Raw genomic sequence first — 26,745 nt, forward strand, 5'->3', positions numbered from 1 at the left:
GACTCATGTTATTGTCTAACTCAACCTTCTCCCCACTTGGAGCCCTGCAGATAGGACAAGTCTGGCTGAGAACTTGGGGCAGGGGGGTTGCTTTCCACAGGAGGAGGAGGGCCGGTCTAACAGCATCTCCCCCGTCACTTCCACAGGCCAATCGCGGTTCCGACCTTATGAAGTGGTGCAGTGCAGAAACTGCCAAATTCTCAAAGCCTCCTGCTACGACCTCAGAATATGTGCAGGTGATTGCCTTTTGCCATCTCTCCCCCCCATTCCCTAACATTTCCATCTTCATCTCTCTCTCTGCATCTGTTAAAACAAACTAAGAGCCAGAGTATTTATTTAATTTCCAGAACTAAAACTCACTGGGTGCCTTTCTTGGGCCAATGTCTTTTACTCTCATTCCGATCTGTGACAGGGTTGTGGTGCACACATAAAATGCTCCGAGATCCAGTAATGGTGGCCTGGACATCTAACACAACATGAACCTCAGAATCTCTTTGCTATGAAGAGGGAAAGAGCAGCAACTGGAAGATATACCCACCTGACCTACTTGTGACTCATAAAAGAGCTGTTTTAAAATGCACAGCTTTTAGCCTCTGTGGTTATAGGGTAAAATCTAGATGTTGCATGTTTTTTTAAAAAAAATTATCCCACCTTTATCGTTTTTATAAATAACTCAAAGGCGGGGAACATACCTAATACTCCTTCTTCCTCCTATTTTCCCCGCAACAAGAACCCTGTGAGTGGGTTGGGCTGAGAGAGAGGGACTGGCCCAAGGTCCCCCAGCCAGCTTTCATGCCTAAGGCGGGACTAGAACTCTCATACCACGCCTGATTGGCTCTTGGGCTGAGAGAGGGGGACTGGCCCAAGGTCACCCAGCTGGCTTCGTGCCTAAGGCGGGACTAGAACTCTCATACCACGCCTGATTGGCTCTTGGGCTGAGAGAGAGGGACTGGCCCAAGGTCCCCCAGCCAGCTTTCATGCCTAAGGCGGGACTAGAACTCTCATACCACGCCTGATTGGCTCTTGGGCTGAGAGAGAGGGACTGGCCCAAGGTCACCCAGCCGGCTTTCATGCCTAAGGCAGGACTAGAACTCACAGTCTCCTGGTTTCTAGCCTGGAGCCTTAACCACAGAGAATGAAATATGCCTGGATTCAAAATGATATTAAAAGTAATTAGGCAGCCTTGGACAGGTCACTCTTCAGCTTAAGTCTGTTTCGCAGGAATGGTGTAGAACCAACCCAGACGCGCAGAGGAAAACTGTACATGCTCCTTATTGCTCCTTGGTGAAATAGGATAAAAATTAAAACAAAGCTTCTCTTCCATCCCTCACCGATACATAGAATTATTTCACTCTGGCCCCTCATCAAATGAGACTTAACTTAGCTCTTTGGCTTTTTCTTGCTAAGAATGAAAATTGGATCAGGAACATATCCATGCCGCTTAATTTTGGTGATGTATGGAAAGTTCCCCTCCTGCTTTCAGAATCACTGCCCTTGACTGAATCAAGCAGAGACACACCTCTGAACACCCCACCTGGCTGCTCCTCTGCTGAGAAACTCACCCCCGCAGGCCACAGATCACCTGTAAAGAAATCTGCCGTGTCCTGATGCGTGAGAAAGCCCTCCCGACTGGCATCACGTTAATGCTTTGGCCTTGCTACAGTGAGCTTCCTTACTGGAAACATTTCTAAAAACCAAGTCCCAGAGACGGATTTATTTCAGAGGGGCTACTGACTGAATGATGCCATGTGTCTATTTCGGTCTTTCCCTTTTCTGCAGGATCCAACGTTGCTGCAGCCGTGTCAGGAACCCTCGCAACCTTGCTGCTGACTGTCGGGGCTGTGGTGTGGTGAGTTCCTGAGGACTTTCAGAATCAGAGAATGAGAGTTGGAAAGGCCATTTAGGCTACTGAATCCAATCTTCTAACCAGCACAGGCACCCAAATCAGGGCATCCTGAACAGAGGTTTGGTTTGGACACATCCAGCGAAGGGGAGCCCGCTACCTCTCTGGGAAATTGGTCCTGCTGCTTAACGGCCCTTGCCATTTCCCCTGACATTCAGGCCTTTGCTATCCTGTAGCTTTGGTATTGAATTTTCCTTCTCCTTTATAAGATTTCAGGTATTTGAAGAGTCCCATCTTACCTCGTCCCTGCCCCCCAAGTCTCCTCAAGGATTCACATACCTGGTTCCCTCTATTTTTCCTTGTCCGACTTAGGTTTTGAGTTGCCTTCTCTGAACCCAGAGGTTTGAGCCCTTCTTAATGGGCAGTGCCCAGATCTGGACTCCATCCTCCTGGTGGGGTCTGCCCAATCCTTAGCACTGTGTGCACTGTGTATGTGGGTAAATCAGTTTACTGCAACTTGACGCCCTCCGGATGTTGGGAATGTTGCACTTAAGTGCCAAGTTGGAAGCAGCTCACGTAGAATATGGATTGCTCTGAGGCTGGGGAAATGAGATACTGGAATACCCTAGTTGAGTGAGCTACAGGTTCAATAAGCTTCTGATGAAATCTGAACACTTCCGCAATTTGATAAAGCACTCTTAGCTTATTCACCTTATCGCTGGCCCACTTTATACAGTAGCACCGTTGGGGATGTGACAGGACCACGTGCATGAAACTCTGACAGTACAGTCACTTTCCCGTTCAATTTCACTTGCGGCCTGGAACAAGCAGCTTAAGATTGCACTCCTCTGTATTATAGGTACTACAGATACTGCCATCGTAAAAAGACTGCCAAAGAAACGCAAGATGAAGATGAGGATGAGGATGATGATAGTAAAGATAGTTCAGAAACTTCAGAAAGCTCAGAAAAATCAGAAGAGGCTGATCCAGCTTCTCCAGTAGCAAACTATCCAAGCCCCCCGGAAATCAACATCCCCAGTCCTCCAGAATTCAACATCCCCGGTCCTCCAGAATTCAACAATCCCAGCCCCCCAGAATTCAACATCCCAAGCCCCCCTAGCTTCTAATGATGCCAAAAATTAAACTGCTTATAGTAGGAAAGTGTTTGGCATTATTTTTCCTCACTTCTGCAACCTCTCCCCTCCTGCAGCTTCACAGCACCCTGTAGATAAGCCAGGGCCGCCTCAAGAGAACCCACACATTTCGAGGTGGAAAACTCGGTCATGAACCAGGAAGGAACCAAGGGCTGATTGAGCCAAGAATATGGAGTTACCTGGCCCTTCAATCATATACGCACGTTCTTGGCTCAGGAGAATCTTAGGGCTACCATGATACCTCCCTACACCAAACACCCCAAAACAAAAAGTAAGATCCGTGCTGGGTGGGCAAAATGCTGTGTGTGGTATCTCCAGGTAGTTAGAAAAGATTTAGTACAGCTCTTGTCATCCCTAGCCAGCTCCACCGACCATGCTGGCCTTGGATAATGAGGTTTCAGTCCAAGCCACTCTGGAGGCAGCCAGGCTAATGGTTGGCCCAAGTAGTGTATGTGTAGCATACAAGTAAACCACACATAAAAGGAGAGAAAGGCAATCTGTGATTCTGCCTGGCTAGAGGCAAGCTAGCACCTTTGAAGTCACAGTCAGGAAGGAGAATACGTCTTCCCTTGGCTGAGTACAAAGAACTTCAAGGCTTCTCCACACCAAGGCAACCATCCCTTATGCCAAAGCACATTTCAAGCCATAATTCTATGCTTTCCCCACCTGAGCTCAAATCGTAAAACTTAATCCCAAATGTCAACCCCCCATTTTCTTTCCAGGGGGCAAACTGCAGACCCACAGAATATAGGATTGTTTGCCATAATTCACTATTGAACTGATAGTCACAGGTGCATTCAGAGCACCCTCAAGCCACATTATGGCTTAGCGCAATCTGTGAATTTAGCCTTGGTGATTTATAAATCATAGCTTATAGTTTAGCATGCTGTACAAACCCTATCAACTTATTTATTCAACGAACACTGTCATTCTAAGTGTATTTTGGGTCTGGCAACAGGAGCACTTCTGCAATGCTTTTTATCTAGCATGCTTTTGTAAAAGGAAAAAAAAAATAATCAGGAGCAACAAAAAGGGTTGCCAGAATTTGTCTGGTTGTGTGCGTTATCTGGAAGCATGTTTTGCTTTGATGAGACCTTTCACATCAGTCTTCCTAAATCAAGGCAGATCTTTTTGTAAAGGGTCTATGCTCCTGCTTTGCTTGCTTGGAGACGACAACTTCATATCCTTAGACCAGCCAGCTCTAACATCACTGACCTGATTCCTTGTGCAGCAACACAACCTTGGCTTAACCAGTCTCCTTCCCTGTTTCCACCACACACACCCCGCTCCAAAACCAGGAATTTAGTAAGGAGCACAAAAGGGAGGAAGCATTCAGGAGCGGCTCACAGTTTGTCAAACACACAGCAGGCTTAGTTGGACTGTTCTCCAGGGATCCTGGACTACCGAAGGCCGTCCGGCAAAGCCGTGTGATGGGAAGGGCCTGTCTGAACGAGGGAGGTGCAGCCCACCTCTTCCTAAAGTAGCCATTTTCCATAAAAAGCAAACCTTGAGGGGGCCAAAGCCTTTGGGTGCCATAGAAGAATTTCCATTTATTTCATTTCATTAATAGCATTTTTTTTCCTGAAGCATACCAGAGTAGGTTAGGGACTGGGGAGGGGGAAAATGGGAGGCGGGGAGATGGAGCCAAGGGGGAGGGTCACACACAGCTAAGATCACTCCCCACCCCCAACAAATGACACAATGATTCAAATATACTGATAATGGGGGGGGGGGGATTCAACCCAAGCATGATGGGGGGGGGCAGGGAGGCATAGGAATCACAATTCCAAGGATTTATTTGGAGGAGGAAAGAGGGAGAGAGAAGAAAGACTGAACAGATTGTCCTGGGTGCTAATGAGTGCCCCCCCCACCAGCATCAAATAGGATTTTATAACAGCAGCAACACATACACATACACACACACTCACAAACACACACAGCCATGACTCCCTTCCCCCACAAGCTGCTGCTGTAGAAGGGGCAAAAGTGACCACCCAGCGTCCCCTGTCCCCCCCTCTGTTCCCCCCGCCAGTCTAAAGAATACTTGAGGCTCTTTTGGAGTTGCGCTGGTTGAAGAACAGGTCTCTGTTTGTCTGTGCGTCTGGGAAAGGGCACCTTCCTTGCGGGCCACGGCGTTTCCAGCACAAAAGGACACGGAAGGATGCTGCAAGGCAGGCCGTGTCTGGAAGGCCATTGGGCCAGCTGCAGGAAGAGCAGGGCGGTGCAGGTCCCCGTTCCCAACTCTTCTGAGCATTGAGCCCCGCTGTCTTCGGTAGATTCCTCGGGCTCCTCGCTTCGGTTGACCTTGGCCCACAGAATGGGACAGAGAATTTTAGGTCCCGCTGTTCCAAAACCCAGCAGGGACTTCTGGGCTTCCAAGACTCCGGCCAAGAAAGCCTTCCAAGTCCAGTCATGGCCCAGCGTGGGACGTTTTGCCTTCAAAGGCTTTCTAGCATCCCGGAACGCCCAGCCTTCACTGGCTTCCAGATTCCCCTTCACAGTAGGTTGCGTTGAGTGTTTCAAGGCTCTCCCTGCCACCGACAACTCGATGCATTGGTGAAGTCCTGCACTGCTTGCAAAAGGATATTCTTTCTGGGTCCAAGTTTGCAGAAAGCAGGTATACAAGGGGTAGAGGCCTGGTAGCATGACCCAGTTCTGGTCTCTGACATTAAGTTAGTGGCATCTCTCTTGACCCCAGGAACAGAGAGGAATATTCCGAGGTGTCAACTGTTCCTAATGTAGTAAAGCTTCACTGATTTTGCTCCCACCCTACCTCCCCATGAGGCAAAAAACCCCAAAAGACAAAAAAAACTGGTCCCAGCTTAAGGGGAGGTGGGGGGAGAGGGAGGCTGAAGAGGATGCAACAAACATTCAGAAGGGAAGGAAGGGAAATATCTAGGGGGAAAAAAATCATTAATTTAAAAGGTAGTGTCTTCCCTTCCCCAAAAGATTTCATTTGGAACATCACAGAGGTAGGGGGTTGGCAATTTCCCTTTCTTCAGTCCTTCCACAAAGGAGAAAACAGAGATGGATGAACCAAAAAAAAATAAAATACACAGGGATATAAATATTCTAAATCCACCATTACCTCCCAAATCTGGATAGGTACCCCCCCCCCCAAAAAAAGAAGTGGGAGAGGGTTAAAAAAATCACCTTTAGAGAAGCCCCCCCCTTCCCCCAGTTCCACTGCTGCGACTATATTCCTCCCCACGAAACTAGTCACTGCGTGGCCACCACGGCTGGCTGACTTTGGTAGTAGAAACGGATCCTTCCAGGGCCCTGAAGAGCAGGCCTGGGGAGAAGGGGGCTTGCCCACCCCAAAACCAATTGGCGGAAAGTCTCGCCTGACCCCCAACGTGGGGGTGGAGGGCCTGCAAGGACTTGGGTCCCTCCCTTTCCTTCCACCTCCCCCACACCCCAATCCAGCTGCCCCTGCTCAATGGGAGCCATTGGAGGGGCCCCACTGCAAATGGGGAACACAGGGTGAAAGGGGATGTTGGGGTGGTCAACACCGGGCCAAAGGTCCCCCCAGTTATAGCAAAAAGGGGTTGGTGCTCCCCAGGGTGGAGGCCGAAGTGCTGCTGGGAACAACGCCGGCAGGGGGAAGGCTCTGAGGGGGCAGCCCCATGGCAGGAAGCCCCAGAGGTGGAACAGCCCCCAAGGGCTGCACCGCCACCATGGGGGAAACGGAAGCTAAGGGCATCCCAGGGGCCATGGGGGAAACGGAGACCATGGGAGCAGTGGTAGGAAACGCTGGTGGCGCTGGCTGGGACAGAGGAAGTACTGGACTGACACGGAGCTGGTTGAGCGAAAGTGGGGTGGCTGCCGCTGCCTGGAAGGGATTGGTGGCTGAGGCAGATGGGGCGGGAGCCGAACCTGCAGCAGACAAGAAGAGAGACAGGAAACGGCTGTTACAGGGAAGCTCAGAAGGCCTCCTCCTGGCCTACAGGCCCCAGAGGTCCGGCTATTTGGGAGCCTTTGCCTAATGCAGTGTTTCTCAGCCCTGGCAGAATGCTGGGAGTTTGAAGTCCATACATCTTAGAGCTGCCAGGGCTGAGGAACACTGCTCAAACGCATCTCGAAGATTCCCACCTGTCAGTCTGGCCCCGCTTCACGCCAGCCAGCCCTGTTCTGTGGAAAAACCTTCATGCAGCTTTCCCCTGACTGGCCCCCGTCCAGGTAAATAAAGACATCTCTACCTCTTTTTCTATTCTTACAACATTCATCTCCCACCTTTCCTTTAGGAGCTCAAGATGACATGCATGGAGTCACTCGTTTTATAACCACAACGATCCTATGAGGTAGGCTGGACTGAGACCTCGGCTGACTAGCCATCCAGTTAGCCCTAAGGTCAAGTGGGAATGTGAATCTTGGTCTCCCCAGCCAAAACCCGAACCATGACTCTCAAATATCTTTGATGATCACATCCCATAACTCCCGCCCTGGCTGAGAACAATGGGGGGCCTGCTAATTAACATTTTTGGCAGGCAGTCAAATTGGGGGAAAGCTGCTTAAAACAAGGATGATTCCTTTTCATTTCTACCTCCGTGAAATCACTGCACTGGATCTGATTTCCTACACCCTGAACCCAATCTGGCTCTTCCTGAGCACAGCAATGAGGAGGACCGTCTTTGTTCGCTCCACCCTCTGGCGCCCCCAGGCCCACAAACCCTTACCAGCGGGAAGGAAGGGGTTCGACACCTTGGTGCTGCTGGAAGGAGCAGCAGGCTTGCTGACCAGCGAGTCCAGGTCCACGAGGGCTGCGTTGGGACCCAGGAACGACTCAGGAGTCTTGCGTGTTGGCTTGCAGGTCTCTGGCAGTGACCCAACCACAGCGGCCATATCAAAGGCACTGGGGCTGTCCATGCCACTGCCGGCCTGGCAAACAGGGACCTCCCCTGCTAAGAGGGACAGTTCACCTGTGATACAAGAAGTCAGAGAGAGAGAGAGAGAGAGAGAGAGAGAGAGAGAGAGAGAGAGAGAGAGAGAGGAGGAGTGAGAAAATCCAGAAGCACAGAGGACACGGACAGAAAACACAGACCCCACTGTAGACAGGGCAGTTGAGTGGGCATGCAAGGAACTGTGCTAGGGTTGTTGCTCTCCACAATCTTTTTGTCCCTGTTCCCAATGCAGGTCTTGCAAAACCACAAAGCACCCCCCCCCCGCGCGTCCCCTGATTTTAGTTGTCTTCTAAAAGGGCACCCTCGCAAAGTACATGTACTGGGGTGCCAATTTCCAAACAGGATTAGAGGAGACAGGGAGGGAGAGAATCCAAGGGAGGAGCCTGCAAACTCTCTCCTGTGCCAGGGGAGCTAGAAATCAGTCCCCAAACCACAGGTCTGGATGGACTGGAGGGAAGGGAGGTCAGGGCAGAGTTTCTCGACAGTAGCCTCTTGAAGATGAGTGGATTTCTCCTCCCAGAATTCCACACATCTTCAAGCTGCCGAAGTTGAAAAACACGGGGTTAGAGCATTAGGAACCACGCCTAGGAAAGGGAGGAGCAGAAGCAAGAAGAACGCAAGGCTGACCTGTGCTGCTTCCAGATTTGGGCAGTGCTGGGCGCAGGCTGTCAAAATCAGAGAATTCATCTCTGTCCCCGTCATCAAACTGCTCAAAGCCCCTAGCAGCTGGGAGGGGAACAGGGCAGAAGAGGAAGGATGGGGCAGAAGGATTAGTTGGGAGCAGGAGAAGGAGCAGAATCCCCAGTTCTGGGTTCGAAGTCCTTCCCCTTCATTTGATCCAGTGAGAGTTACTGGCCCCTCCCCTCCTCCCTCCACGTGGTCCCCCAACCCAAGAACCCCAACGCCCGTTTCACCTTTACCTGCCATGCCGTTGGTGCTAGGCTTAGAAGGGGAGCCCCCCCATGGATCTGAAAAAGTGGACGCTGGAGCCCAAGGATCAGGAGCGGGCTTTCCCTGGGATGTGGGAGCAGTGCTGGATGACCAGGGGTCTGTGGGTGGTGCTGTTGTAGCCCGCACAGAACTCCCACCTGGAAAGAAAGTGAACCATGTCAGAGATGGAATCCAAGAACAGCCCGTCGGTTGGGAAAAGGCTGAGATGCAGTGGTGGCACGTTTAGGCCCAAGTGGACAAGGAACACCCAACAGAGTTTGGCGGGGGGGGGGGGGAGGTTGGTGGCCAAAATAATGACAATAAGGGAGCAAGCTCTCCAATGGTAAGGGGCCATCAAACTGTAAAGAGGTTTAACTAAAGCAAAGCAAACTGCCTTCCCCGTTAGATTATTTGTGCATCTATCCCATAATTGTCCCTGACTAGCAGTGGCTCTCTAAGATCCCAAGACATTATAGAGCAGAAAAAACTAACTGAAAATAAGCCCACATGGCTTCCAAAAGGCAAGTGGTCTCACTAACCTTCTGGAGTTTTTTGAAGGTGGGAACAAGCATGTGGACAAAGGTACCCAACAGATATTGTATACTTGGATTTTCAGAAAGCCTCCACCAAGGGTCTTGAGCAAACTCAGCTGCCTAGGTTAAGAGTGCAGGTGCACTCAGGGACTGGCAGCTGGTTAAAAAGAAAAATGGAAAAGGTGGTAAAAATAAATGGGCAACTCTCAATTGCGCAAAGATGTGCAATGCATATGTCCTCCAGGAACTGGTGTTGGGACCAATGCTTTTTAATTGCTATGTCAATGATCTGGAGCTGAAGTGGCCATGTTTGTTTATGACACCAAGCTGTTCAGAGCTTGGTGTTAAATCATGAGTTTTCAAAGAATTTCCAGTTTGGAGACAAATGGGCTTCAAAACAGCAAGTGCAGTTAAATGTAATTAAATTAAAGTGACACATGTTGGCACAAAAAATATATGCTAAAGGAGTCTGAGCTGGCAGTGACTGACTAGGAAAGGGATCTTGGGGTCACAGTAGACAGCTTGATAAAAATATTAATCCAGCACGCACCTGCTCCAAAAAAGGCAAACTCTATTCTTGGAATCATTAGGAAAAACCAGAACTGCCAATTTAATAATAATTTTACACAAATCTATGGTGAGACCACATGGTTTATAGCTCTGGCTACTCACCTGAAAAAGGGTATTTCAGGTGCAAAAAGGACAAACATCAATTATCAGTTGAGGGCCTTTCTGCGGAAAAGCTGAGAACAGAACCTGGATCTGCTCGGCTATTGAAAGGACACATAAAAGGTCCCTCTTTCCAATGGATAAAGAGAGGGGGCAATTGCCTGGCTTTTAGGACAAGCCACAGAGAACCTCTTCATTAAAAATGAGGGGCAGAGAAGACACCATGGTGGTAGAGCCCAAGAGGAATTCTGGGGATTACTATCTTTCATCCTAGGACTCAAGGCAGCGTAAAATAAGGACTTGTCCAGCCTGGCACTGACCAGACCTGGCTGAAACATTCTTTTACACTCTTCATGATTGGGAAGGGACAGGTAACCTTTCTGAATCTGCCAAGGGCCAATTCACATGAAGGTACTCTGTGGGAAGTGGCATGCTGGGAAGGGCTGAAGCAAGCAGGTGGCGGCGGCAGAACCAGAAACGGATGGGAACACCCTAACACCCCCACTTCCTTTTTTATCACAGCCTCTTTACACTCAACCAAGCAGCTTGCAGCAGAGGAGAGAGCCATCACCAACAGCCTCCTCCATAGGTGTTGTGAAATGCAACAGGACCCCAGATTGCCCAACCTGCTCTTAAAAGATCTTTTCAGAAGAGGAATCCCACATGAGTGCATAATTTAAAAAGTAATGGTAATCAGAGATGAAGAATGATTAAAATATCTGATTCTGCCCAGAGTCAGATCTTACCTTCAGGCTTCCAGGGGTCAGCACTGGCAGCTGGGGGGGCACCCCAGGGATCCGAGGGAGGTGCAGGGGGTGCTGCGGAAGTTCCCCATGGATCTCCGGCAGAGGCTGCTCCAGCAGCAGAGGGTCCCCAAGGGTCAGTGCGAGCTGCAGGTACAACTGGGGCAGGGCCACCCCAAGGGTCAGCAGGAGCAGGATGAGCACCCCAAGGATCAGCAGGAGGTGGAGCAGTAAAGACATCAGCAAGATCCATCAAGGATGACTGCCATGGGTGATGGAGAATGCAGCAAAGATTATAGTGGAAAAGAGAAAAATTGTATCACACCTTCACTGTTCCACTTAGCATCCAGTGGTTTCTTCCATTTCCCTGCTCTAGAGCATCCCGCTGGGATGTAGGGTTAGAAAGGTGGACTAGGACTAGTAGGCCAAGGTACAGAGCCACACTCAGCCCTAAATGTAGACCTAACAATCCCACAAGGGGCTATTATGAGGAACAAAGCGGAGATACAGAAAAGGTCAACTAATAAAGGTCCTCTTCTGTTTTCCTGGGCTTTGATCTGGAAGATAGGTCCGACCCAACCCCTGCCCACAGCCTGAGTGGAGACCTTCCCTTGAAGCCTGCAGTTTCATTACCACATAGGAGGACTGAAGCCCCCAGGTCATTCTGAAGAGATGAAGAAAAGTGCAGAATAAACTGTGGGGTGGGGCATAGTGGACAGAGCACACAACTTGGGCCAGAAAAGTCAGAATTCAAATGCTTGCTTATTTATCTTTTAAGCATTCTTGTTCCAACTTAGAGGAGGGCAGAATCCATTCATTTACGTGAACATTTACTATGAACCAGAGCCAACTGCAAAAGCTTGGCACCCTGCGCTCAATAACTGGACTCGCAGGCCTGTTACACTAAAGTCTACTTTTGCTTTTCTTCAAGTTTTGTTTTATTTTAGATGCCATTTAAGTTGTAAAAGTCCTTTCACCGCTGGTTATTACATAAAGGGGAGACAGAACACCCATGCTGATCAACTGCAAATCACCCAGAAGTCTATAGAGAGATATTGATTTATATTCACTTTTGGCTTAATGTACCTCACAAGATTTTTGCAAAGATAAAAGTTACAACCTCTGTGTACAGAGTCCTCTGGAAGAAGATACAAAGTGATATTAGCTGTCTTGACTGCCTGCCTGGGCAGAAAGGTGGGATACAAGTCAAGTCCGTAATAACCATTTCACAAGACTGCCAAGAAGTGTTTTCCTAGAGTAAAGCATGGGTCTTCTGTTTGAGCACTCTTTTCTTCTAGCAGCTGCCAGCCAGATGCCTCTGAGAAATGACCCCATGGGGCACAAAGAGAATCATCTGCTCCTTGAGGTTGCCCTCATCCCACCCACATCTGGCCTTCAGAGACATCAGCCCTTTGCATGGGAGATCCTTTAGACAGATACCAGCCTGTTTCCTCCACCTCACCTCCTCCTTAGCAGGCACAGTCTCTTTCTTGCTCTCTTCAATGGCCATCTGGAGGCGTAGGTCATCCCCACGCCGGATCCGCTCTTCCTGTAAGGGAGTTGTGGGAAGGACAGAGGCATCAACAGAGGCAGTAGAAAGTGACAGGTGGTTACTCACCTTTGGCAGGGACAGAGCAAGAGCCAGAATATAGATGGAGCAGCAGCTTGGCCAGGGACCAGATCAAGTCTGAAGCGTCTGCTAGTGTTGTTCCTGTTCTGCTCATGCATGAAAAGTTACCTTAGAAAGACATCTGAGAGACAGAAGTAAGCCAGATGCTATTCTAACCCTCCAAAAAACCAGTTCCTGCCAAATAATGGGAGAACCCTTGGAATCCTGACTTTTGGCTGCTTTTGCCAATACCACTTAAAAATGGAGCCCAAGTGGAAAGCATCTTCTTTCTATTCACTGCAACTCCCTCACCCAAAAAACTAAGTATATGACCCTGAAGGTGCCCAGCAATCTCAGCATTCACTTCTCATTCTAGGATTTCTACTGGCTGAAACCTGGCTGAATTTCTAGTATTTTATCTTCCATCTACTGGCTGAATCCAGTAAAATCCAAAGAGATAACACACTGAAGTCTTCCTTTTCAGTCTGCTAGCCTTCATCCACCTCACCTTCAGCTAAGTCATATCCTGCCTGAAAAGACATCAAGAATTCCAACTCTTTGTTCCAAATTGTGGCCTTCCCTTCCAGTTGAGGTCCTGATCCCTTCTTTTCCCCATCAACAACTTTTAAGTTCTTTTTCCTCCAGGATATTGACTCCAAGCTTCTAAGGACATTCATAGAATACCTTTGTAGGCACCAGTTAATGTCATACCTCAGTCAAGCTTAGGACACCTGGATTGACCGGTTTTATTTCCCAGCCTCTCACTGGGAGAAACTTGGAAACTGGCCAACTGGAGAATGGACAATTAACCAGGTAGTGGACAGTTAACAAGGCCTAAAGCTGAAAATGGAGAGATTGTGCCACCACTCTGCTTTGGATGGGGACTTGGAGAGACAGAGAATGCCACGTTAGTTAGAAAAGTGTGAGAGGTAAGAGTCTGGCTCAGAGAAAGTAGTTTAGTTGATTATTTCAGGAAGAACTGAGTGTGGGTGCCATGATAGGAGTCTAACCTTGTCGTGCTCCTCTTTGCTCAAGCTAAGGGCTAGCTGGAGCTGTAGGTCTTCGTCGGCCACTGCAGGGGGCTGGGAGGGAAGAAACACAACATAAGAGGCATGGAATGGAGGTTGACACATGGAGAGGGAGGAGGAGAAGACAGACAGACTGAAGATAACTTCAATTCTCAAAGCCATTTCCATGCTGGGTTTCAAAAGCCCATTCAAATCAACTGGCCCCTCACCTCCCAGCTTCTGAACTGCCCAATATATTCTGTTCCCCTCAAAATTGGCCAAACCAGTTCTAGGTATGTTCCTGGATACAATTAAGCAGCTCAAGCAGTATTCTAGTAAACAAAAGCAAACTGCATTGGAACTGTATTATAATATATGTAGAGGAATATGTCTGCACAGGTCCCAGAATCCATGAGATATCCTCACCTTCTAAGCCTTAGCAATCAATCTCAGTAGAGTAGCCTTTCCCAACCAGTTGTGTTTGCATGTGCTGGGCTTCACCTTCCATAAGCAATGGGAACTGAAGTCCAACTCTTCTAGAGAGCCACAAGTCAGAGAAGACAGTCAAATGAACAGGTAGGATGTGAAGAAACCAGGTTCAGAGCCCTGTTCTGCCATGATGCTCAACTGTAAACTCTGACAGTCCCTATACTCTTCCCACACACTGGAACAAGGAGCCACAGCCTGCTGGTTTCTAGAGAAGTGGGTGACTTCTCTGTGGGAGAAGAAAGACATCTTTCTCTGCTAATGTCCATGTCCATGAAGCATTAGCCTGGCAGCTACCAGGAATCAGAAACTGGATGCAGGCAAGTAAGCTGTCAGAAAAGAGGAGGAGGAGGAAGTTGGCTGTCCCAGCCTATGTAGAATATTCTGCTCCTCCTTTATGTCCTGTGCAAAAGCCAAGCACTGGAGAAGGGAAGCCTCCTCCTCCAAACTCTACAGAGAAATATATGTCTCTATCCCAGCTCTCCAACTTTCTGGATAATATCATCTCAAGCCCTCCAAAAAAAGTAATTACTTTTTCATACTTGGACATAACAGAGGCAGGAGATTAGTTGGTGTGAAAAGGAGGAAAAATAGTCCATGCCATGTCTAGACTTTTTCTTTTTCTGATACTGTCGCCTAGACATCTTTCCTTAATACAAATAGAATAAAAATAAAATCTAGTGCAGCAGCATGGATCTTAATTAATATCTCTGTAGAATTTATTTATTGGCTTTCCATTCATGAACAACAGGGTGGAGTGGGAGGAAATGCGGCATGGGGGAGAATCAAGGGAAGTGGAAAGGAGCCAAAAATAAACAAGGAGCTGAAAAAAAAAAAGGCGACCAGGTGGGATGGGATTACAGGGGGTGGGGAGTGAACACAGTGGATCAAATCCACCTGGAAGGAGCCACAGAAATGGGAAGGAGTTGACAAAGAGAGCACTAGGAAGGAGATTAATGTTTGGAGCGTCACATTAAAAGTCAGGCAGCAGCCGCTCTGAGCTCAGTGATGGAAGTGAACAGTGGCTGGATGGCAGCAGCCTAAGGAGAATGAATTATCGTGAACAGAGTGTGGGGCTTTGCTTCACCTATGCAAAGGGAATGAGCACATTTTTTTCCAAGACTGGTCCATTCTGTTGAGGAAGCAGACTTCTAAGGAGATTGAGGGTTATGAAAACTACAACAGAGGAAAGTTAGGTAAAACTGCATCATTAAGGGGTTTTGTGTAAGCCCTGCAACAGAGAAAGGAAGTGGTCCCGATCTATCTCAGATGGGGGGGCAGGGTGTTTAGGCAAAAAGCCGTTTCCTTCAGGGAAAGGTCAGTTCAGACAAATAACCGTGCTGTGCTTCCTCTCTCTTCTGTTCCTCCCAAAGTATAAGAAGTCCTGAAAAAAACATATACAACTTTTACCTATGCTATAGCACAGTGAAAGCTGGCAGCTAGCTGAATGGCCAACTACCAGTCATCATCCATCCATCCATCCACCCATCCACCCATCCATCCACCCATCCATCCATCCATCCATCCATCCTATATAATAAACTTATATGGCCGCCCCCATCTCATATGCATGTCACTGGGCAGCTAACAGTTAAAAGCAGGATAAAAGCATCGTAGAAACAACCAACATTAGAAACAACAGAAATAACATAAAACAGCAGCCAAGAACACTCATTTAACACAACTGTGCCAACAAATGGGCTCACCCCTACTATCAGGCTTGCCCCAGGCTTGATGGCAAAACCAGATTTTTAATGTTGTGCAAAAGGTCAGCAGGGTCAGGGCAAGTCTAATGAGGGGGGGGTGAGGGGGTGGATGTTCCAGAGGGCAGGCACCACAGCAGAAAAGGTTTTCTTCATGGGCCCCACCAGATGGCACTCTCTTGCAGATGGGACTTGGAATATGCCCCTCCTGCCAGATCTAACAGGATGGGTAGACACCGCTGGGGAGAGATGGTCCCATAGTAATCCGGCCCCAAGCCATGAAGAGCTTTAAAGGTAACCACCAATACCTTGAATTATATCCAGAACCGTACCAGTAGCCAATGCAGCTTGCGAAACAAAGTGTCACATGTGCCAAATGACCAGCACCCACAACTGCCCGTGCTGCCGCATTTCGCACCAGCTGAAGCTTCCAAATTCTCTTCAAGGACAGCCCCACGTAGAGTGCACCGCAGTATTCCAAGCAGGACTAAGGCATGAGTGACCGTGAGCAGGGCCTCCTGGTCCAGGAATTGACGCAACTGGTACACAACATGAAGCTGTGCAAAGACCCTCCTGGCCACAGCTGCCACCTGCTCTTTGAGCAGGAGCCACGAGTCCAGGAGGACCCCCAAACTGTGCACAGGATCTGTCTGGGGCAGTGCAACCCCATCCAGAACAACAGATGGAAAGTCCCCAGGACCAGGGGGTCTTACTTACAACCTTTACTAGGGTTGAGCTGAAGCCCGTTGCTCCCCATCAAGACTCCCACAGCCTCCAGTCACCAAGACAGGACTTCCACAGCATCACTCATCTGGCCCAGGGTGGAGGTATGCTGATGGCACCTCACCCCGAACTGATGGATGACCTCACCTGGTGTCTTCATGTAGATGTTAAACAGGAGAAGGGAGAGCACCAAGCCCTGCGTCATCCCACACAGCAGGAGTCGCAGGCTGGACCTCTCCTCCCCTGTTCACACCAACTGGAACCAGCCCTGGAAGAAGCAGGAGGATCAGCACAACACCATGCCACCCACCCCCACCCCTCAAAGCTGGTCCAGCCAGAAGGATACCATGATTGATTTTACTTCCATTGGCTTTGGAAGATTTGTGGATGGCAATCCAACCCCCATCCTAAAGGTTCTTGTCCAGGAGGGACCAGGTGTATCACAAAGTACTTACTTAAAGCTCAGCTATGCTCGAAAAGCCCTGTCAATTCAGCTCCTTTACCCTGCACCCTATGTGTCCCAGTCCGGAAGTTTTAAACAGGGATCATATTCTAAGGGGAGTAACAGCTGAAGGAACTGTCAGTATCAACTCTGTTCCCCAACTCTCTCTACCCTGCAGGCATAATTGTTCCCCAAAAGTTTACTGAACTTGGCAAAACCTTTGTGCCAGCTTGGTTGCCAATTAAATAATCAATGAACTGAAAAGAAAGATACATGGGTGGGCTGATCAGGGGAAAAAAAATCCATTAGTATTGATCCATTAGGATTTTGCCTGTAATGATAAATCAAACACTGTGCATGAACATGAAAATAATGTAACCAGATCCATGACTCTCAACAGCCTCAAGTGCACGTATGTCTGTTCTGCACATAACACTAAGGCCATAATGTGGGAGCGAGACTTCAAACATCTGGAAGGTATCAGATCAGGAAAAGCTGCCCCAATAAAGCAGCATTTTAAATAAGATTTCTTCCTCAAATCTAGTTCCCTCTGGACATTGCAATCTACCACATCTATTAGCCCCAGGCCACATGATCCATGTTCAGAGACGGTGAACTTCTAAAACGAAGTGTATGTCAGAACCCAGGTTGAGAAAGGCTCCCTAAAGCCATATAACTTTCCTCTTTTTGATTAATCAGTGACACATACATTCTACTGCTGTTTTATCTGGACCACGTCTGTTGGCACTGTTGGCTTTGCTCCATTTATCATTCGGTAGGGCACTGGTCACTTACACAAGCCCTCTTTATCCCCTTTAGTGTCAGGCTGTGACAGCTTCAGCTCAACTCATCTGATCTGAAGGCAGTTTCAAATCAGTTTTCCAAACTGATCTGATTTGAAAATTCGATGCATAAAACCAACTGGATTATTCAAATTGGATCAAAGCTGATTAAAATGCCCTTCCAAAAAATCAAATTAATTTACAAGTACCTTTTTAAAACTTTAAGCTATTAAAGCCAGGGACCGTCTCACTGTCATCTTTTTAAGCTGCGCTGGGAGCCTTTTTGAATTAAACAATAGGGTAACAAACGCCTGGCAGAACTGAAAGTAAACTAATAGTTAATAATTGCTGATAAAGCAATAGCACAATACAGTAGAGGCAAGTTGAGGGTCTCCGCACAGAGCCTGAGGGGAATCATTGGCTGCTATCTTGGCTTGCCCACCTGTCCTAAACAAAGGGAGAGCTCTTAGAGCTTTTGATGCTGCTCAGGCTGAAAAGGAGGGATTAACAAAGAATTTATTTGTTTCAAAAACTTATATGGCCACCAACATGATCACAGCAACACTCCATAAACACAAAAAATAAATATAAACCCCACAAAAGAATCCCTGGCATTGGTCTCAGCTTGAAGATGAAGTGTGTAGAAAATTACAAAATAAAGTTTGTGGCACGTGGGATCAGGCTATGCTGGGAGGCCAGATCTAGTGCAAAGTCTATGACATCATGCCCAAGTGTGGAAAAAGGAAATAAGGAAATGAAGTTTAAAAGCCTACAGGCTCCATTTCTGATTCTCTCCACGGGCTAGAGCGGTGTTTCTCAACCGCAGCAACTTTGTGTGGACTTCAACATGCTGGCTGGGGAATTTGGGAAGTCCTCACACTTTAAAGCTGATGAGGTTAAGAAACACTGGGCTAGAGTAACCTTTGCAAGCCTGCAGCTGTAGCAGCTGCCCAATTTTTCAGCCAGCAACTGCTAGATTGTGAGGTTGGGAGAGGAGACTTTTGGAGATGTTTTTCCTACGAAGGAAACAGGAAAATGGTCCCGTATCAAAATAGCATTCCTGTTCTAATTAACTTTTATATTCTCCTACATGAGAGTCCTTAAACTTCAACAGATTTGAAAGAGAACTTGCACACCAGCTAACAGCCCCTGCGTTGAGATATACAGTATTTTATGTCCCACCAGACAATGATGATTCCCCTTGTTCCTTGCCCCGCCTCCACGCATCCGAAGAGCCTCCAGTGACAGATTTACCTTGGTGCTTACCTGCTCCGCTTCCTCTTTACTCATGGCCAGTGCCAACTGTAGCTGCAGCTCCTCTTCCCCACTGCTCTGGGGCCAAGCTTGCTCTGCTTCGACTGGGGCATTTGCCAAAGACGATGAAGCAGAAGAAGCTGAGAAAAGAGAACAGGACAGGAGACAGTTGGTCCAGAATGCAGGTCTTCCCCACCCCATTTGAAGGACCAAAGCAATCTGTGGTGTGGTGTTGCAGGTAGGTAGAAAGGAGATGGTGACTGACAGGCATTTATCCTGGTTCCCAGCAATTGCAAATAACACACAGCCTCTCACCTTAGTGCCCCTTATTTGCAGTTGCCTTTATGATCAATTTTACAGTAAATCCATGCACACTGTGGTAACTTTCATATAGTGCTGCACATGTATTTACAATTTATTCATTACATTTCTCCTACACTCATCACCTGCAGCTGCAGGGCCTCAAGTGCACGTTTACAAGATGATCCAAAGGCCAAAGAAAACATTTAAAATCACCTAAAGTTGATCAAAAGCAATCAAAACAACTGAAGGAGTAAAAAGGAATTACGGCAATAGCTAAAAGCCTGACCACACAGGAATGCCTTCAAGACTTAGCTTACCCCAGTGTGTGTTGTACAGCATGTCTCCATTTCCTAAGCTTTAAATTGCATCTGGGTCCAGTGAAAACAAAATAACGTATTTCCAGGCTTGAAGCTGCCTATCCCTAGAGAGTGCCGGACAGACTTAAAGACTCTGCTTCACATTTTTGTTCAACCCTGAAGCTTACTATGAACAATCCATATTTTCTGGATTATCTATCTCGGGGTCTCTGGAATGACAAAGTAGGGCAGATTTTTTTTTTTTAACTTAGTTTAGCCACCATAAAAAAGCCCATAAAAAATATAAACAAATAAAAACATTAAACTAAATGGACAGCCCAGACTAAAATAATCTTACAGACAACAAAAATAAGACAGGGGCCCTAGACAAACAATAATACATCAACCTCAGGCCTGGGACCAAAACCAGGTTTTCTGAGCTTTCCAGAACCCTAGGAGAGAGGGTGCCATCCTTATCTCGGGGTGGGGTGGGGAATGCTGTTCCAGAGGCTGGGCCACAACAGAGAAGGCACGCTTCCTCGGTCTCAGAAGATGACAATGTTTAATAGAAGGGACCTGGAGCGCACCCACTCTGTCAGAATGTCCTGTGTGGGTAGAAACGATTGGAAACAAGAGGTCACTCAGATATGACAGGTATGACATACACAGCTTTATAGGCAATGACCAGCACCTTGGATTTCACTCAGAAGCCAACTGGCAGCCAATGCAGCTCATGTAGCAGGGGTGACACATGGGCATACCGAGGGGTGCCCATTACTGCTTGCGCCATTGCATTTTGACCCAGCTGTAGCTTCCCGGTGGTCTTCAAGCTAATCCAACTGGGCATGAGTAACTGTCTGAAGGGCCTCAAGATGAATGAGAGAACTCGAACTTTCAAATTCTGTGTTGGCAAAAGATTATTTGTCTGAAGGAATTGATTCTGTTAGCCAAAAATTTGGTGTTCTTAAGCCAAGCGGTGTGATTTGACAAAACGTATATGGTACATTGAGAACAGAGTTGGGATGTCTCCCACATTTGTGCCTTCAAAAGGAAATGAGATGTTTACTTCTAAACTTTAGTGAACTGCCCTTTATTGGATGTTTTTGAAACACTATTTCAAAATAACAGTGCTGAGTCAACAGCATGTACATGTCTTCTACATATCTCTAGCTTATACACAGAAAGCCAGTAGGCTTTGAAATTATTTTATTTTAATAAAAAGTAGGGAAAGATGTAATAGAACAAGAAAGTTGGAACTTGTGGAAAGGGGTAGGTTTTTATGCACATCTCTTCTCCTGAAATTATCCAGAGTGTCTGTCTTTTTAGAAACCAACTAACTAGTCTAATTAACAACTTTAAAACAGTGCATGTGGTTCCATGGTGCAAGGCCAAAGAAAGATAAGGCATCTTATAGTTAGTTTTCCACAAATCCCAAGAGGCACACTTCTTGCAGAATTGACTAAAAGCCCAGCTGACATTATGAACCAACCGGAGAGCTGCCAATAGGATCTTAATCAGAATGAAGCTGAGGAGGGTCAAACATTAAGTCCTAAATAGTTTTAATTATTTCAGTTCCTTCTAATAGAAGATTAGTACTCATATCTGCCCCTGCTTCTATAATATACCATTAGAGAAGTGAAGCCTTCTCAAGCATTCCCATTTCCTTATTCACATCACGCTGGCTCTTACCCAATGTAACTTACCCAAAACTCAAATTAAGCCATTTTTGGTAGGGGCAAAAACTACAGTGGTTGGGACAACGGCACAGAGTACGTTGAGCTGTGTTTTTGCTTTGATTGTACGTATTTATTTTTTTCCCATTTAGGACAGAGAACGGAGATTTTTTGCTTTTTAAAACTATGTGGGGCATACTCCAGAATAGTGGTGACTTTTCTGCTGCAAAAAAGCAAGAAACCGTACCACTTTCATAATGGAGCTGCCAAAATGAGTTGATACAAGGGCTACAGAAAACAGCTGTGAGATATTATAGATAAGCCATTACTGCTTATCTTCTGAACCTCCCAGAAGTCAAATGTTACTGCATGTTAAGGAAAAACACTGTATGACTCCATTCACACTTCTGCCTTAGAAACTGATAGGAAAGTCCATTAGAAAACATCAGAGATGCCAAACTCTTACAAGTATGAGCAGAAAGTGGTTCTAAATATGGTGCATTAATAGGCTGTCAGCCATCCTGACTTGATTCATATATATAGTAATATTAAGCCATAAACTATGATTTATTGCCAGAGTGGTTGGATTCATACAACACAGCAAGATAAATCAAACAAACACTGAGACTTAGGGAATCTCAAATTTTACAGTAGTGTGATCCTCTCAAATCATAACTCAATTATTTATACCAAGATAGGTCTGACCACCCCCCCACCCCCCCGGCCACATTCCAAAGAGCTCTGAAACCCTGGCTCTTTCCCCAGGCCTTGGATTAGAGTAGGCAGCATGTCTGTCTTTTAACTGTTGCTTTTCTTCTGGCCTTTCTGTGAAGATTTTATTTATTTAATTTTTATCCCACCTGTATTATTTTTATAAATAACTCAAGGTGGTGAACATACCTAATGCTCCTTCCTCCTCCTATTTTCCCCACAACAGCAACCCTGTGAGGTGAGTTGGGCTGAGAGAGAGGGGCTGGCCCAAGGCCACCTAGCTGGCTTTCGTGCCTAAGGTGGGACTAGAACTCACAGTCTCCTGGTTTCTAGCCCAGCGCCTTAACCACTAGATCAAACTGGCTCTCATTTTGTTGTTATTGTTTGTCTGATTTGTCTAATTGTTTTTACTGTGTGTCACCCAGAGTCCTTATAGAGTTGGGTGGCATTATATATTTCTAAAATAAATAAATAAACATTTGTTTAAGGTGCCCCTATGATTTTGGGGGGTTAAGAAATAATATGAACCACTTACTTTAATAATTACATTTTAAATTATGTAACAAATGAAGCAGTTATAGTATCTTACTATTTCTTTGCACAACTTGTTTCCAGATGTCGCTTTAGTTTTGTTGGCTTCATATTCTCAGCTGTATTTTCTGACAAAAACCACAGCTGTTCTCCAGTAACAGAAAAAAAATTGTGAAACCAAAAGATACCTAACTTTCACCATACTTTCTTGACTTAGGCTAACCTTTATTAGCACATTCGCTTTTCACTTACCACTCAATAAAAACGTTTCCATTTTGAAAGGTGGGTATTGGAAAAAAAAATCCTGAACTTCAATAGCCCATAACTACAACCACTTCAGAAACTATGGATTTACTACTACAAGCCAAGCCACTGGAAATTCCAGAGCAATATTTCCAAGGAAGTGAAATTCAACTATGGTGGTTGGCGGATCCTCAATACCTTAGAACAGTTTGCCAGTTATCAACAGTTCTAAGTTGTTACACACTGCAGAAATTAGAGTCTCTCCACTTTATTCGTGTTATTCTAATCTGTTAAATATATCATGCTTTAATCAGAGCAAATTACAAAACTTTACTGATGTTTTTAATATAACAGGAAATTTTAACAGATAAATTTAAATGTTCTGTAAAATAAATATGATGCAAAAATTTTTCAAACATCATTTCAAAATAGTATTCTGTAATGTAAGGAATGCAGAATACAGAGAGCCAGTTTGGTCTAGTGGTTAAGGCACCAGGCCAGAAACCAGGAGACCGAGAGTTCTAGTCCTACCTTAGGCATGAAAGCCGGCTGGGTGACCTTGGGCCAGTCCCTCTCTCTCAGCCCAAGAGCCAATCAGGCGTGGTATGAGAGTTCTAGTCCCGCCTTAGGCATGAAAGCCAGCTGGGTGACCTTGGGCCAGTCACTCTCTCTCAGCCCAGCTCATCTCACAGGGTGGTTGTTGTGGGGAAAATAGGAGGAGGAAGGAGTACTGGGTATGTTCACCGCCTTGAGTTATTTATAAAAATAATAAAGGCGGGATAGTAAGTAAGTAAGTAAGTAAGTAAGTAAGTAAGTAAGTAAGTAAGTAAATAGCCATTCATAGGACCCTGTCTCTAATAAGAAAAGGAAGTAGGAAGAAAAATGACTTGACCCAGAATCTGAGAACCCTTGGCTTAGCATTTATAAACTCAACTGAGAACCTGAGGTCATCTAAATGGAATTATTTTAAATAGGAATTACTTCTAAAATGTTTTCCATTCTTCTCCTGCTTAGAGTTACAGATACAGAGAGCCTAACACTGACATAGAGTGATCACCACTTTCTATTCTAATCCTTTATTTTCTCCAAACTAAGTATAAGATGACAATATTTATACCACACACATAGAGGCACCTTTGTTTTTCCATATAAAATGAGAAAAAAAGGTGTTTTACGAAATTAAGACTGCTCTGGGTGATGGCTCTGGCCTTCAGGCCACTATATTACCATTTCTATCTAAAGAGTTAAAGATGATGGCAGCATCCTAGAGATCAAAATACACAGACAAATTAACTATGGTGAACTCAAGGGAAAATTTCTCTCCTTCTTGATAACCGATGTATGACTGACAGCTCTATTTAATCATCATTTTTCCCATTTTCCAAAGAGATGGTATGCCCTTTGGTTTTTCCCTACCCCCACAAACTCACCCAAGAAACTTAATTTATGAGGGGAGCACTTCTGAAGAAATCAGTCAATTTGTGGACTTGCTGTTTCACGTCTCACTTATGTGACTTTATAGCTTTATTGTTCATAGTTTTATTTCAGGAATTAGTGTGCCGAGGGCAACTTTCTTATCTTCATTTATGTACTGTACTTCAATCAAAGAGAGTAGGTGTGCTAACATGGTACATATCATCGGGTTGCTCATTGATTTTAAGTCCAGGCCACTGCTTAGGATATTTTGCTGGCCAAATATGGTTAAAAGTCCAGCTGCAGGTCCAGAATCTCATTTGTGTGTGTGTGGGGGGGGTGGATATTCCCTCCTTCCTTTTTTTATTGCATTCTCTTTAACAATTCCCCAGTTCCCGGTATTTCTGCTGAAATGGTTACAACAGGAAGCAGAAGCTGCTCCTTTTTTTTTTTCAATCTGAACCTGCCCCACCAGACGTTGTGCAAACACATGTGGTGGAATTTGATCTAGAGGTTATTGATATGGAAAAGGGGCACCAGCAGATCAAGGAGGCCTGTAACTCAATCTCAGAGTCTGGCAAGCTGCCATGTTGGTGAAAGTTATACCAGGGACAAGCCTTTCTCTGTAGGTATATTTCAGAAAAATGGAAATGAGCATGATCAAGACAGACACCAATATCTTCTCTATGGCAACTTCACACAGTTCCCAACCAGAAAAGACAAAATGCACTGGAGACAAGTGGCAGGCTTAGATTTTTCAAACATCCTTGTAATTGAACCTGAACAGCTAAAACGATCCAGCTTCCGCAAACAATTTCCAGTGCATCACCTTGTTTCATTCTGCACAATCAGGAACTTTCCAAATGCATTTGGACTATACTTTTAAAACAATATGGGAATTCTGGAAGTTACAGTTCCATCACATCACAGCTGGAGGGAACCAGAGCGGGAAAAGCTGCTGTTGGGGAATTACTACTGTCTGTGCTTTGCTGGGGGTAACTGTCTGTTCCAGGCAGTGGTCTTAGGGGTGCCGACTATCATTCTCAGAGACTGCTAACATAAAATAGCATAACTGAATCACACTCTTCTTCATGATGAAACCGTAGCACATGTGCAATAACTCCCACTGATCTTGTTTCAAGTTTTTGACTAGACCTGGACCACCTTATCCAGAAAGGTGGTCCAGAATCTGTAGGTGTCCCCAGTTGGAGCCTTGCTCCAGTATCAGCCCACGTTTTGCAGATGCAGAGGTGTAACGCTGATCTGGTCACCAATTTCTATTCTAATTCTTTATCTTCTCCAAGCTAAACGTAAGATGCCAGTATTTACACCACACGCACAGAGACACCATTGTTCTCCCATATACAATGAGAAACAAAGGTATTTTATGAAATTATGACTGCTCCGGGTGACGGCTCTGGCCGTCAAGGTAGTCCTTGTTTAGTGACCACAATTGGGACCGGCAACTTGCTTGTCAAGCAAAGCGGTCACTAAGTGAAACTGTAACCAGACTTACAACTTTCCTTTCCTTTCCAGACCTGCGAAGGTTGTAAATGCGAGGACTGGTTGCAAAGTTACTTCTTCATCACTGTCGTAACTGCGAATGGTCACTGTACGAGGCAGTCACTAAACACTAAAGGACTACCTGTATTACCATTTCTACCCAAAGAGTTAAAGATGATTGCAGCATCCTAGAGATCTGTGGTGGATTTTGGTACTGCCGCTGGTTCTCAGGAAGGAGGGAGCACATTCCAAGGAGATAAGAGGACTCACAGTCCAGACAGCGTTGCTGGGAAAGTAAAGAAGTTCAGGGTGGCCCTGCCCTAGAGTCTCCCTGGTTATTTCCCCTTAGGTTAGTTAGGGTAGCTTTAGTCTGGCAAGATTCTGTCTGTACGGTGAGAGCAAATAAAGAACTGGAATTTGGAATACACTGACTCATTGTTCCTGGGCTGGCCCTGACATGATCAAAACACACAGTCAAATTAAATATGGTGAATTCAAGGGAAAATTTCTCTCCTTTCTGATAACCAATGTATGACTGACAGCTTTGCTAGTTAATCATCATTTTTCCAATCATCCAAGGGGACAGTGTGGTTCTGTCCTACCCTGTGAAAAAGACAGGCTAAAGCACACAGGGACTGGTCCAAAGAATCTCATAGTTGGGTGGGAATTTGAAACTGGGTAGCTGTGATCTAGTCTCTCATCATTACACCACAGTATAGAATCACCTGGAGGGGGAGCTGCAGATTTGGACAACATGGAGAACAATGTCAGCTAGATTAAGGCCTGGAGCACTCACCAGTTGCAGTCTGAGCCAGCTTCTCTTTAGTCTTGAGAGCATGGGCCCGCTCTTCTTTGAGGCGTTCATCATCTTTGAGGAGGGCCACCAGCTGCTTGGCCTTCTCCCGCACATTGACGCCTTGATCTTTGCCATCCCGGTCAACATACTGGAAATCTTTTAGTGTCTGGATGGCATAGATGTTCTCCTTACATTGCTGTGCAACCCGCTCTGAACCTGTCTTGATTAGGTATTCCATCAGTGTCATGGCCTGGAAGAGATGCAAGAAGAAATGGACTCATGACACGCTTAGATCATAAAGGTAAAAACAAGAATTTCAGAAATGTTTGTCCTGGGGAAGGAGACTGAATATTAGACGCAGAATTACGGGAATCCTAGGCTTCAAGCCAGGTAAGGGAAGTACCTTTTCACACAGTAGAGAATCTGTGGAATTCACTACCTAAAATGTGTTGGATAGCTTTATATTTTCTGAGCAGAGGCCCAGGTTGAACAGGATG

At 46.2% G+C, this 26,745-nt stretch overlaps 1 protein-coding gene across 7 annotated transcripts in view; it reads right to left on the reverse strand.

Moving 5' to 3' along the window:
* Window positions 1–4,521: 4,521 nt before the first annotated feature.
* EPN1 (epsin 1) overlaps window positions 4,522–26,745 on the reverse strand; it is a 34,317-nt gene continuing 12,093 nt past the window's right edge. For 2 of the 7 annotated variants that reach the window (XM_063301256.1, XM_063301257.1), the window contains exons 3-11: window positions 26,249–26,498; window positions 18,780–18,919; window positions 13,393–13,464; window positions 12,236–12,322; window positions 10,777–11,035; window positions 8,819–8,986; window positions 8,526–8,624; window positions 7,674–7,916; window positions 4,522–6,873 (exon numbers count right to left, since the gene is read on the reverse strand). In XM_063301256.1, the coding sequence (XP_063157326.1) occupies window positions 6,530–6,873; window positions 7,674–7,916; window positions 8,526–8,624; window positions 8,819–8,986; window positions 10,777–11,035; window positions 12,236–12,322; window positions 13,393–13,464; window positions 18,780–18,919; window positions 26,249–26,498 (1,662 nt within the window). In that variant the 3' untranslated portion in view covers window positions 4,522–6,529. The remainder of the gene's footprint in view (window positions 6,874–7,673; window positions 7,917–8,525; window positions 8,625–8,818; window positions 8,987–10,776; window positions 11,036–12,235; window positions 12,323–13,392; window positions 13,465–18,779; window positions 18,920–26,248; window positions 26,499–26,745) is intronic. The other 5 variants (XM_063301258.1, XM_063301261.1, XM_063301260.1 and 2 more) reach the window with 5 other exon arrangements.

This window comes from Candoia aspera, chromosome 4 (assembly GCF_035149785.1).
Source record: "Candoia aspera isolate rCanAsp1 chromosome 4, rCanAsp1.hap2, whole genome shotgun sequence".
NCBI classification, from domain to species: domain Eukaryota; kingdom Metazoa; phylum Chordata; class Lepidosauria; order Squamata; family Boidae; genus Candoia; species Candoia aspera.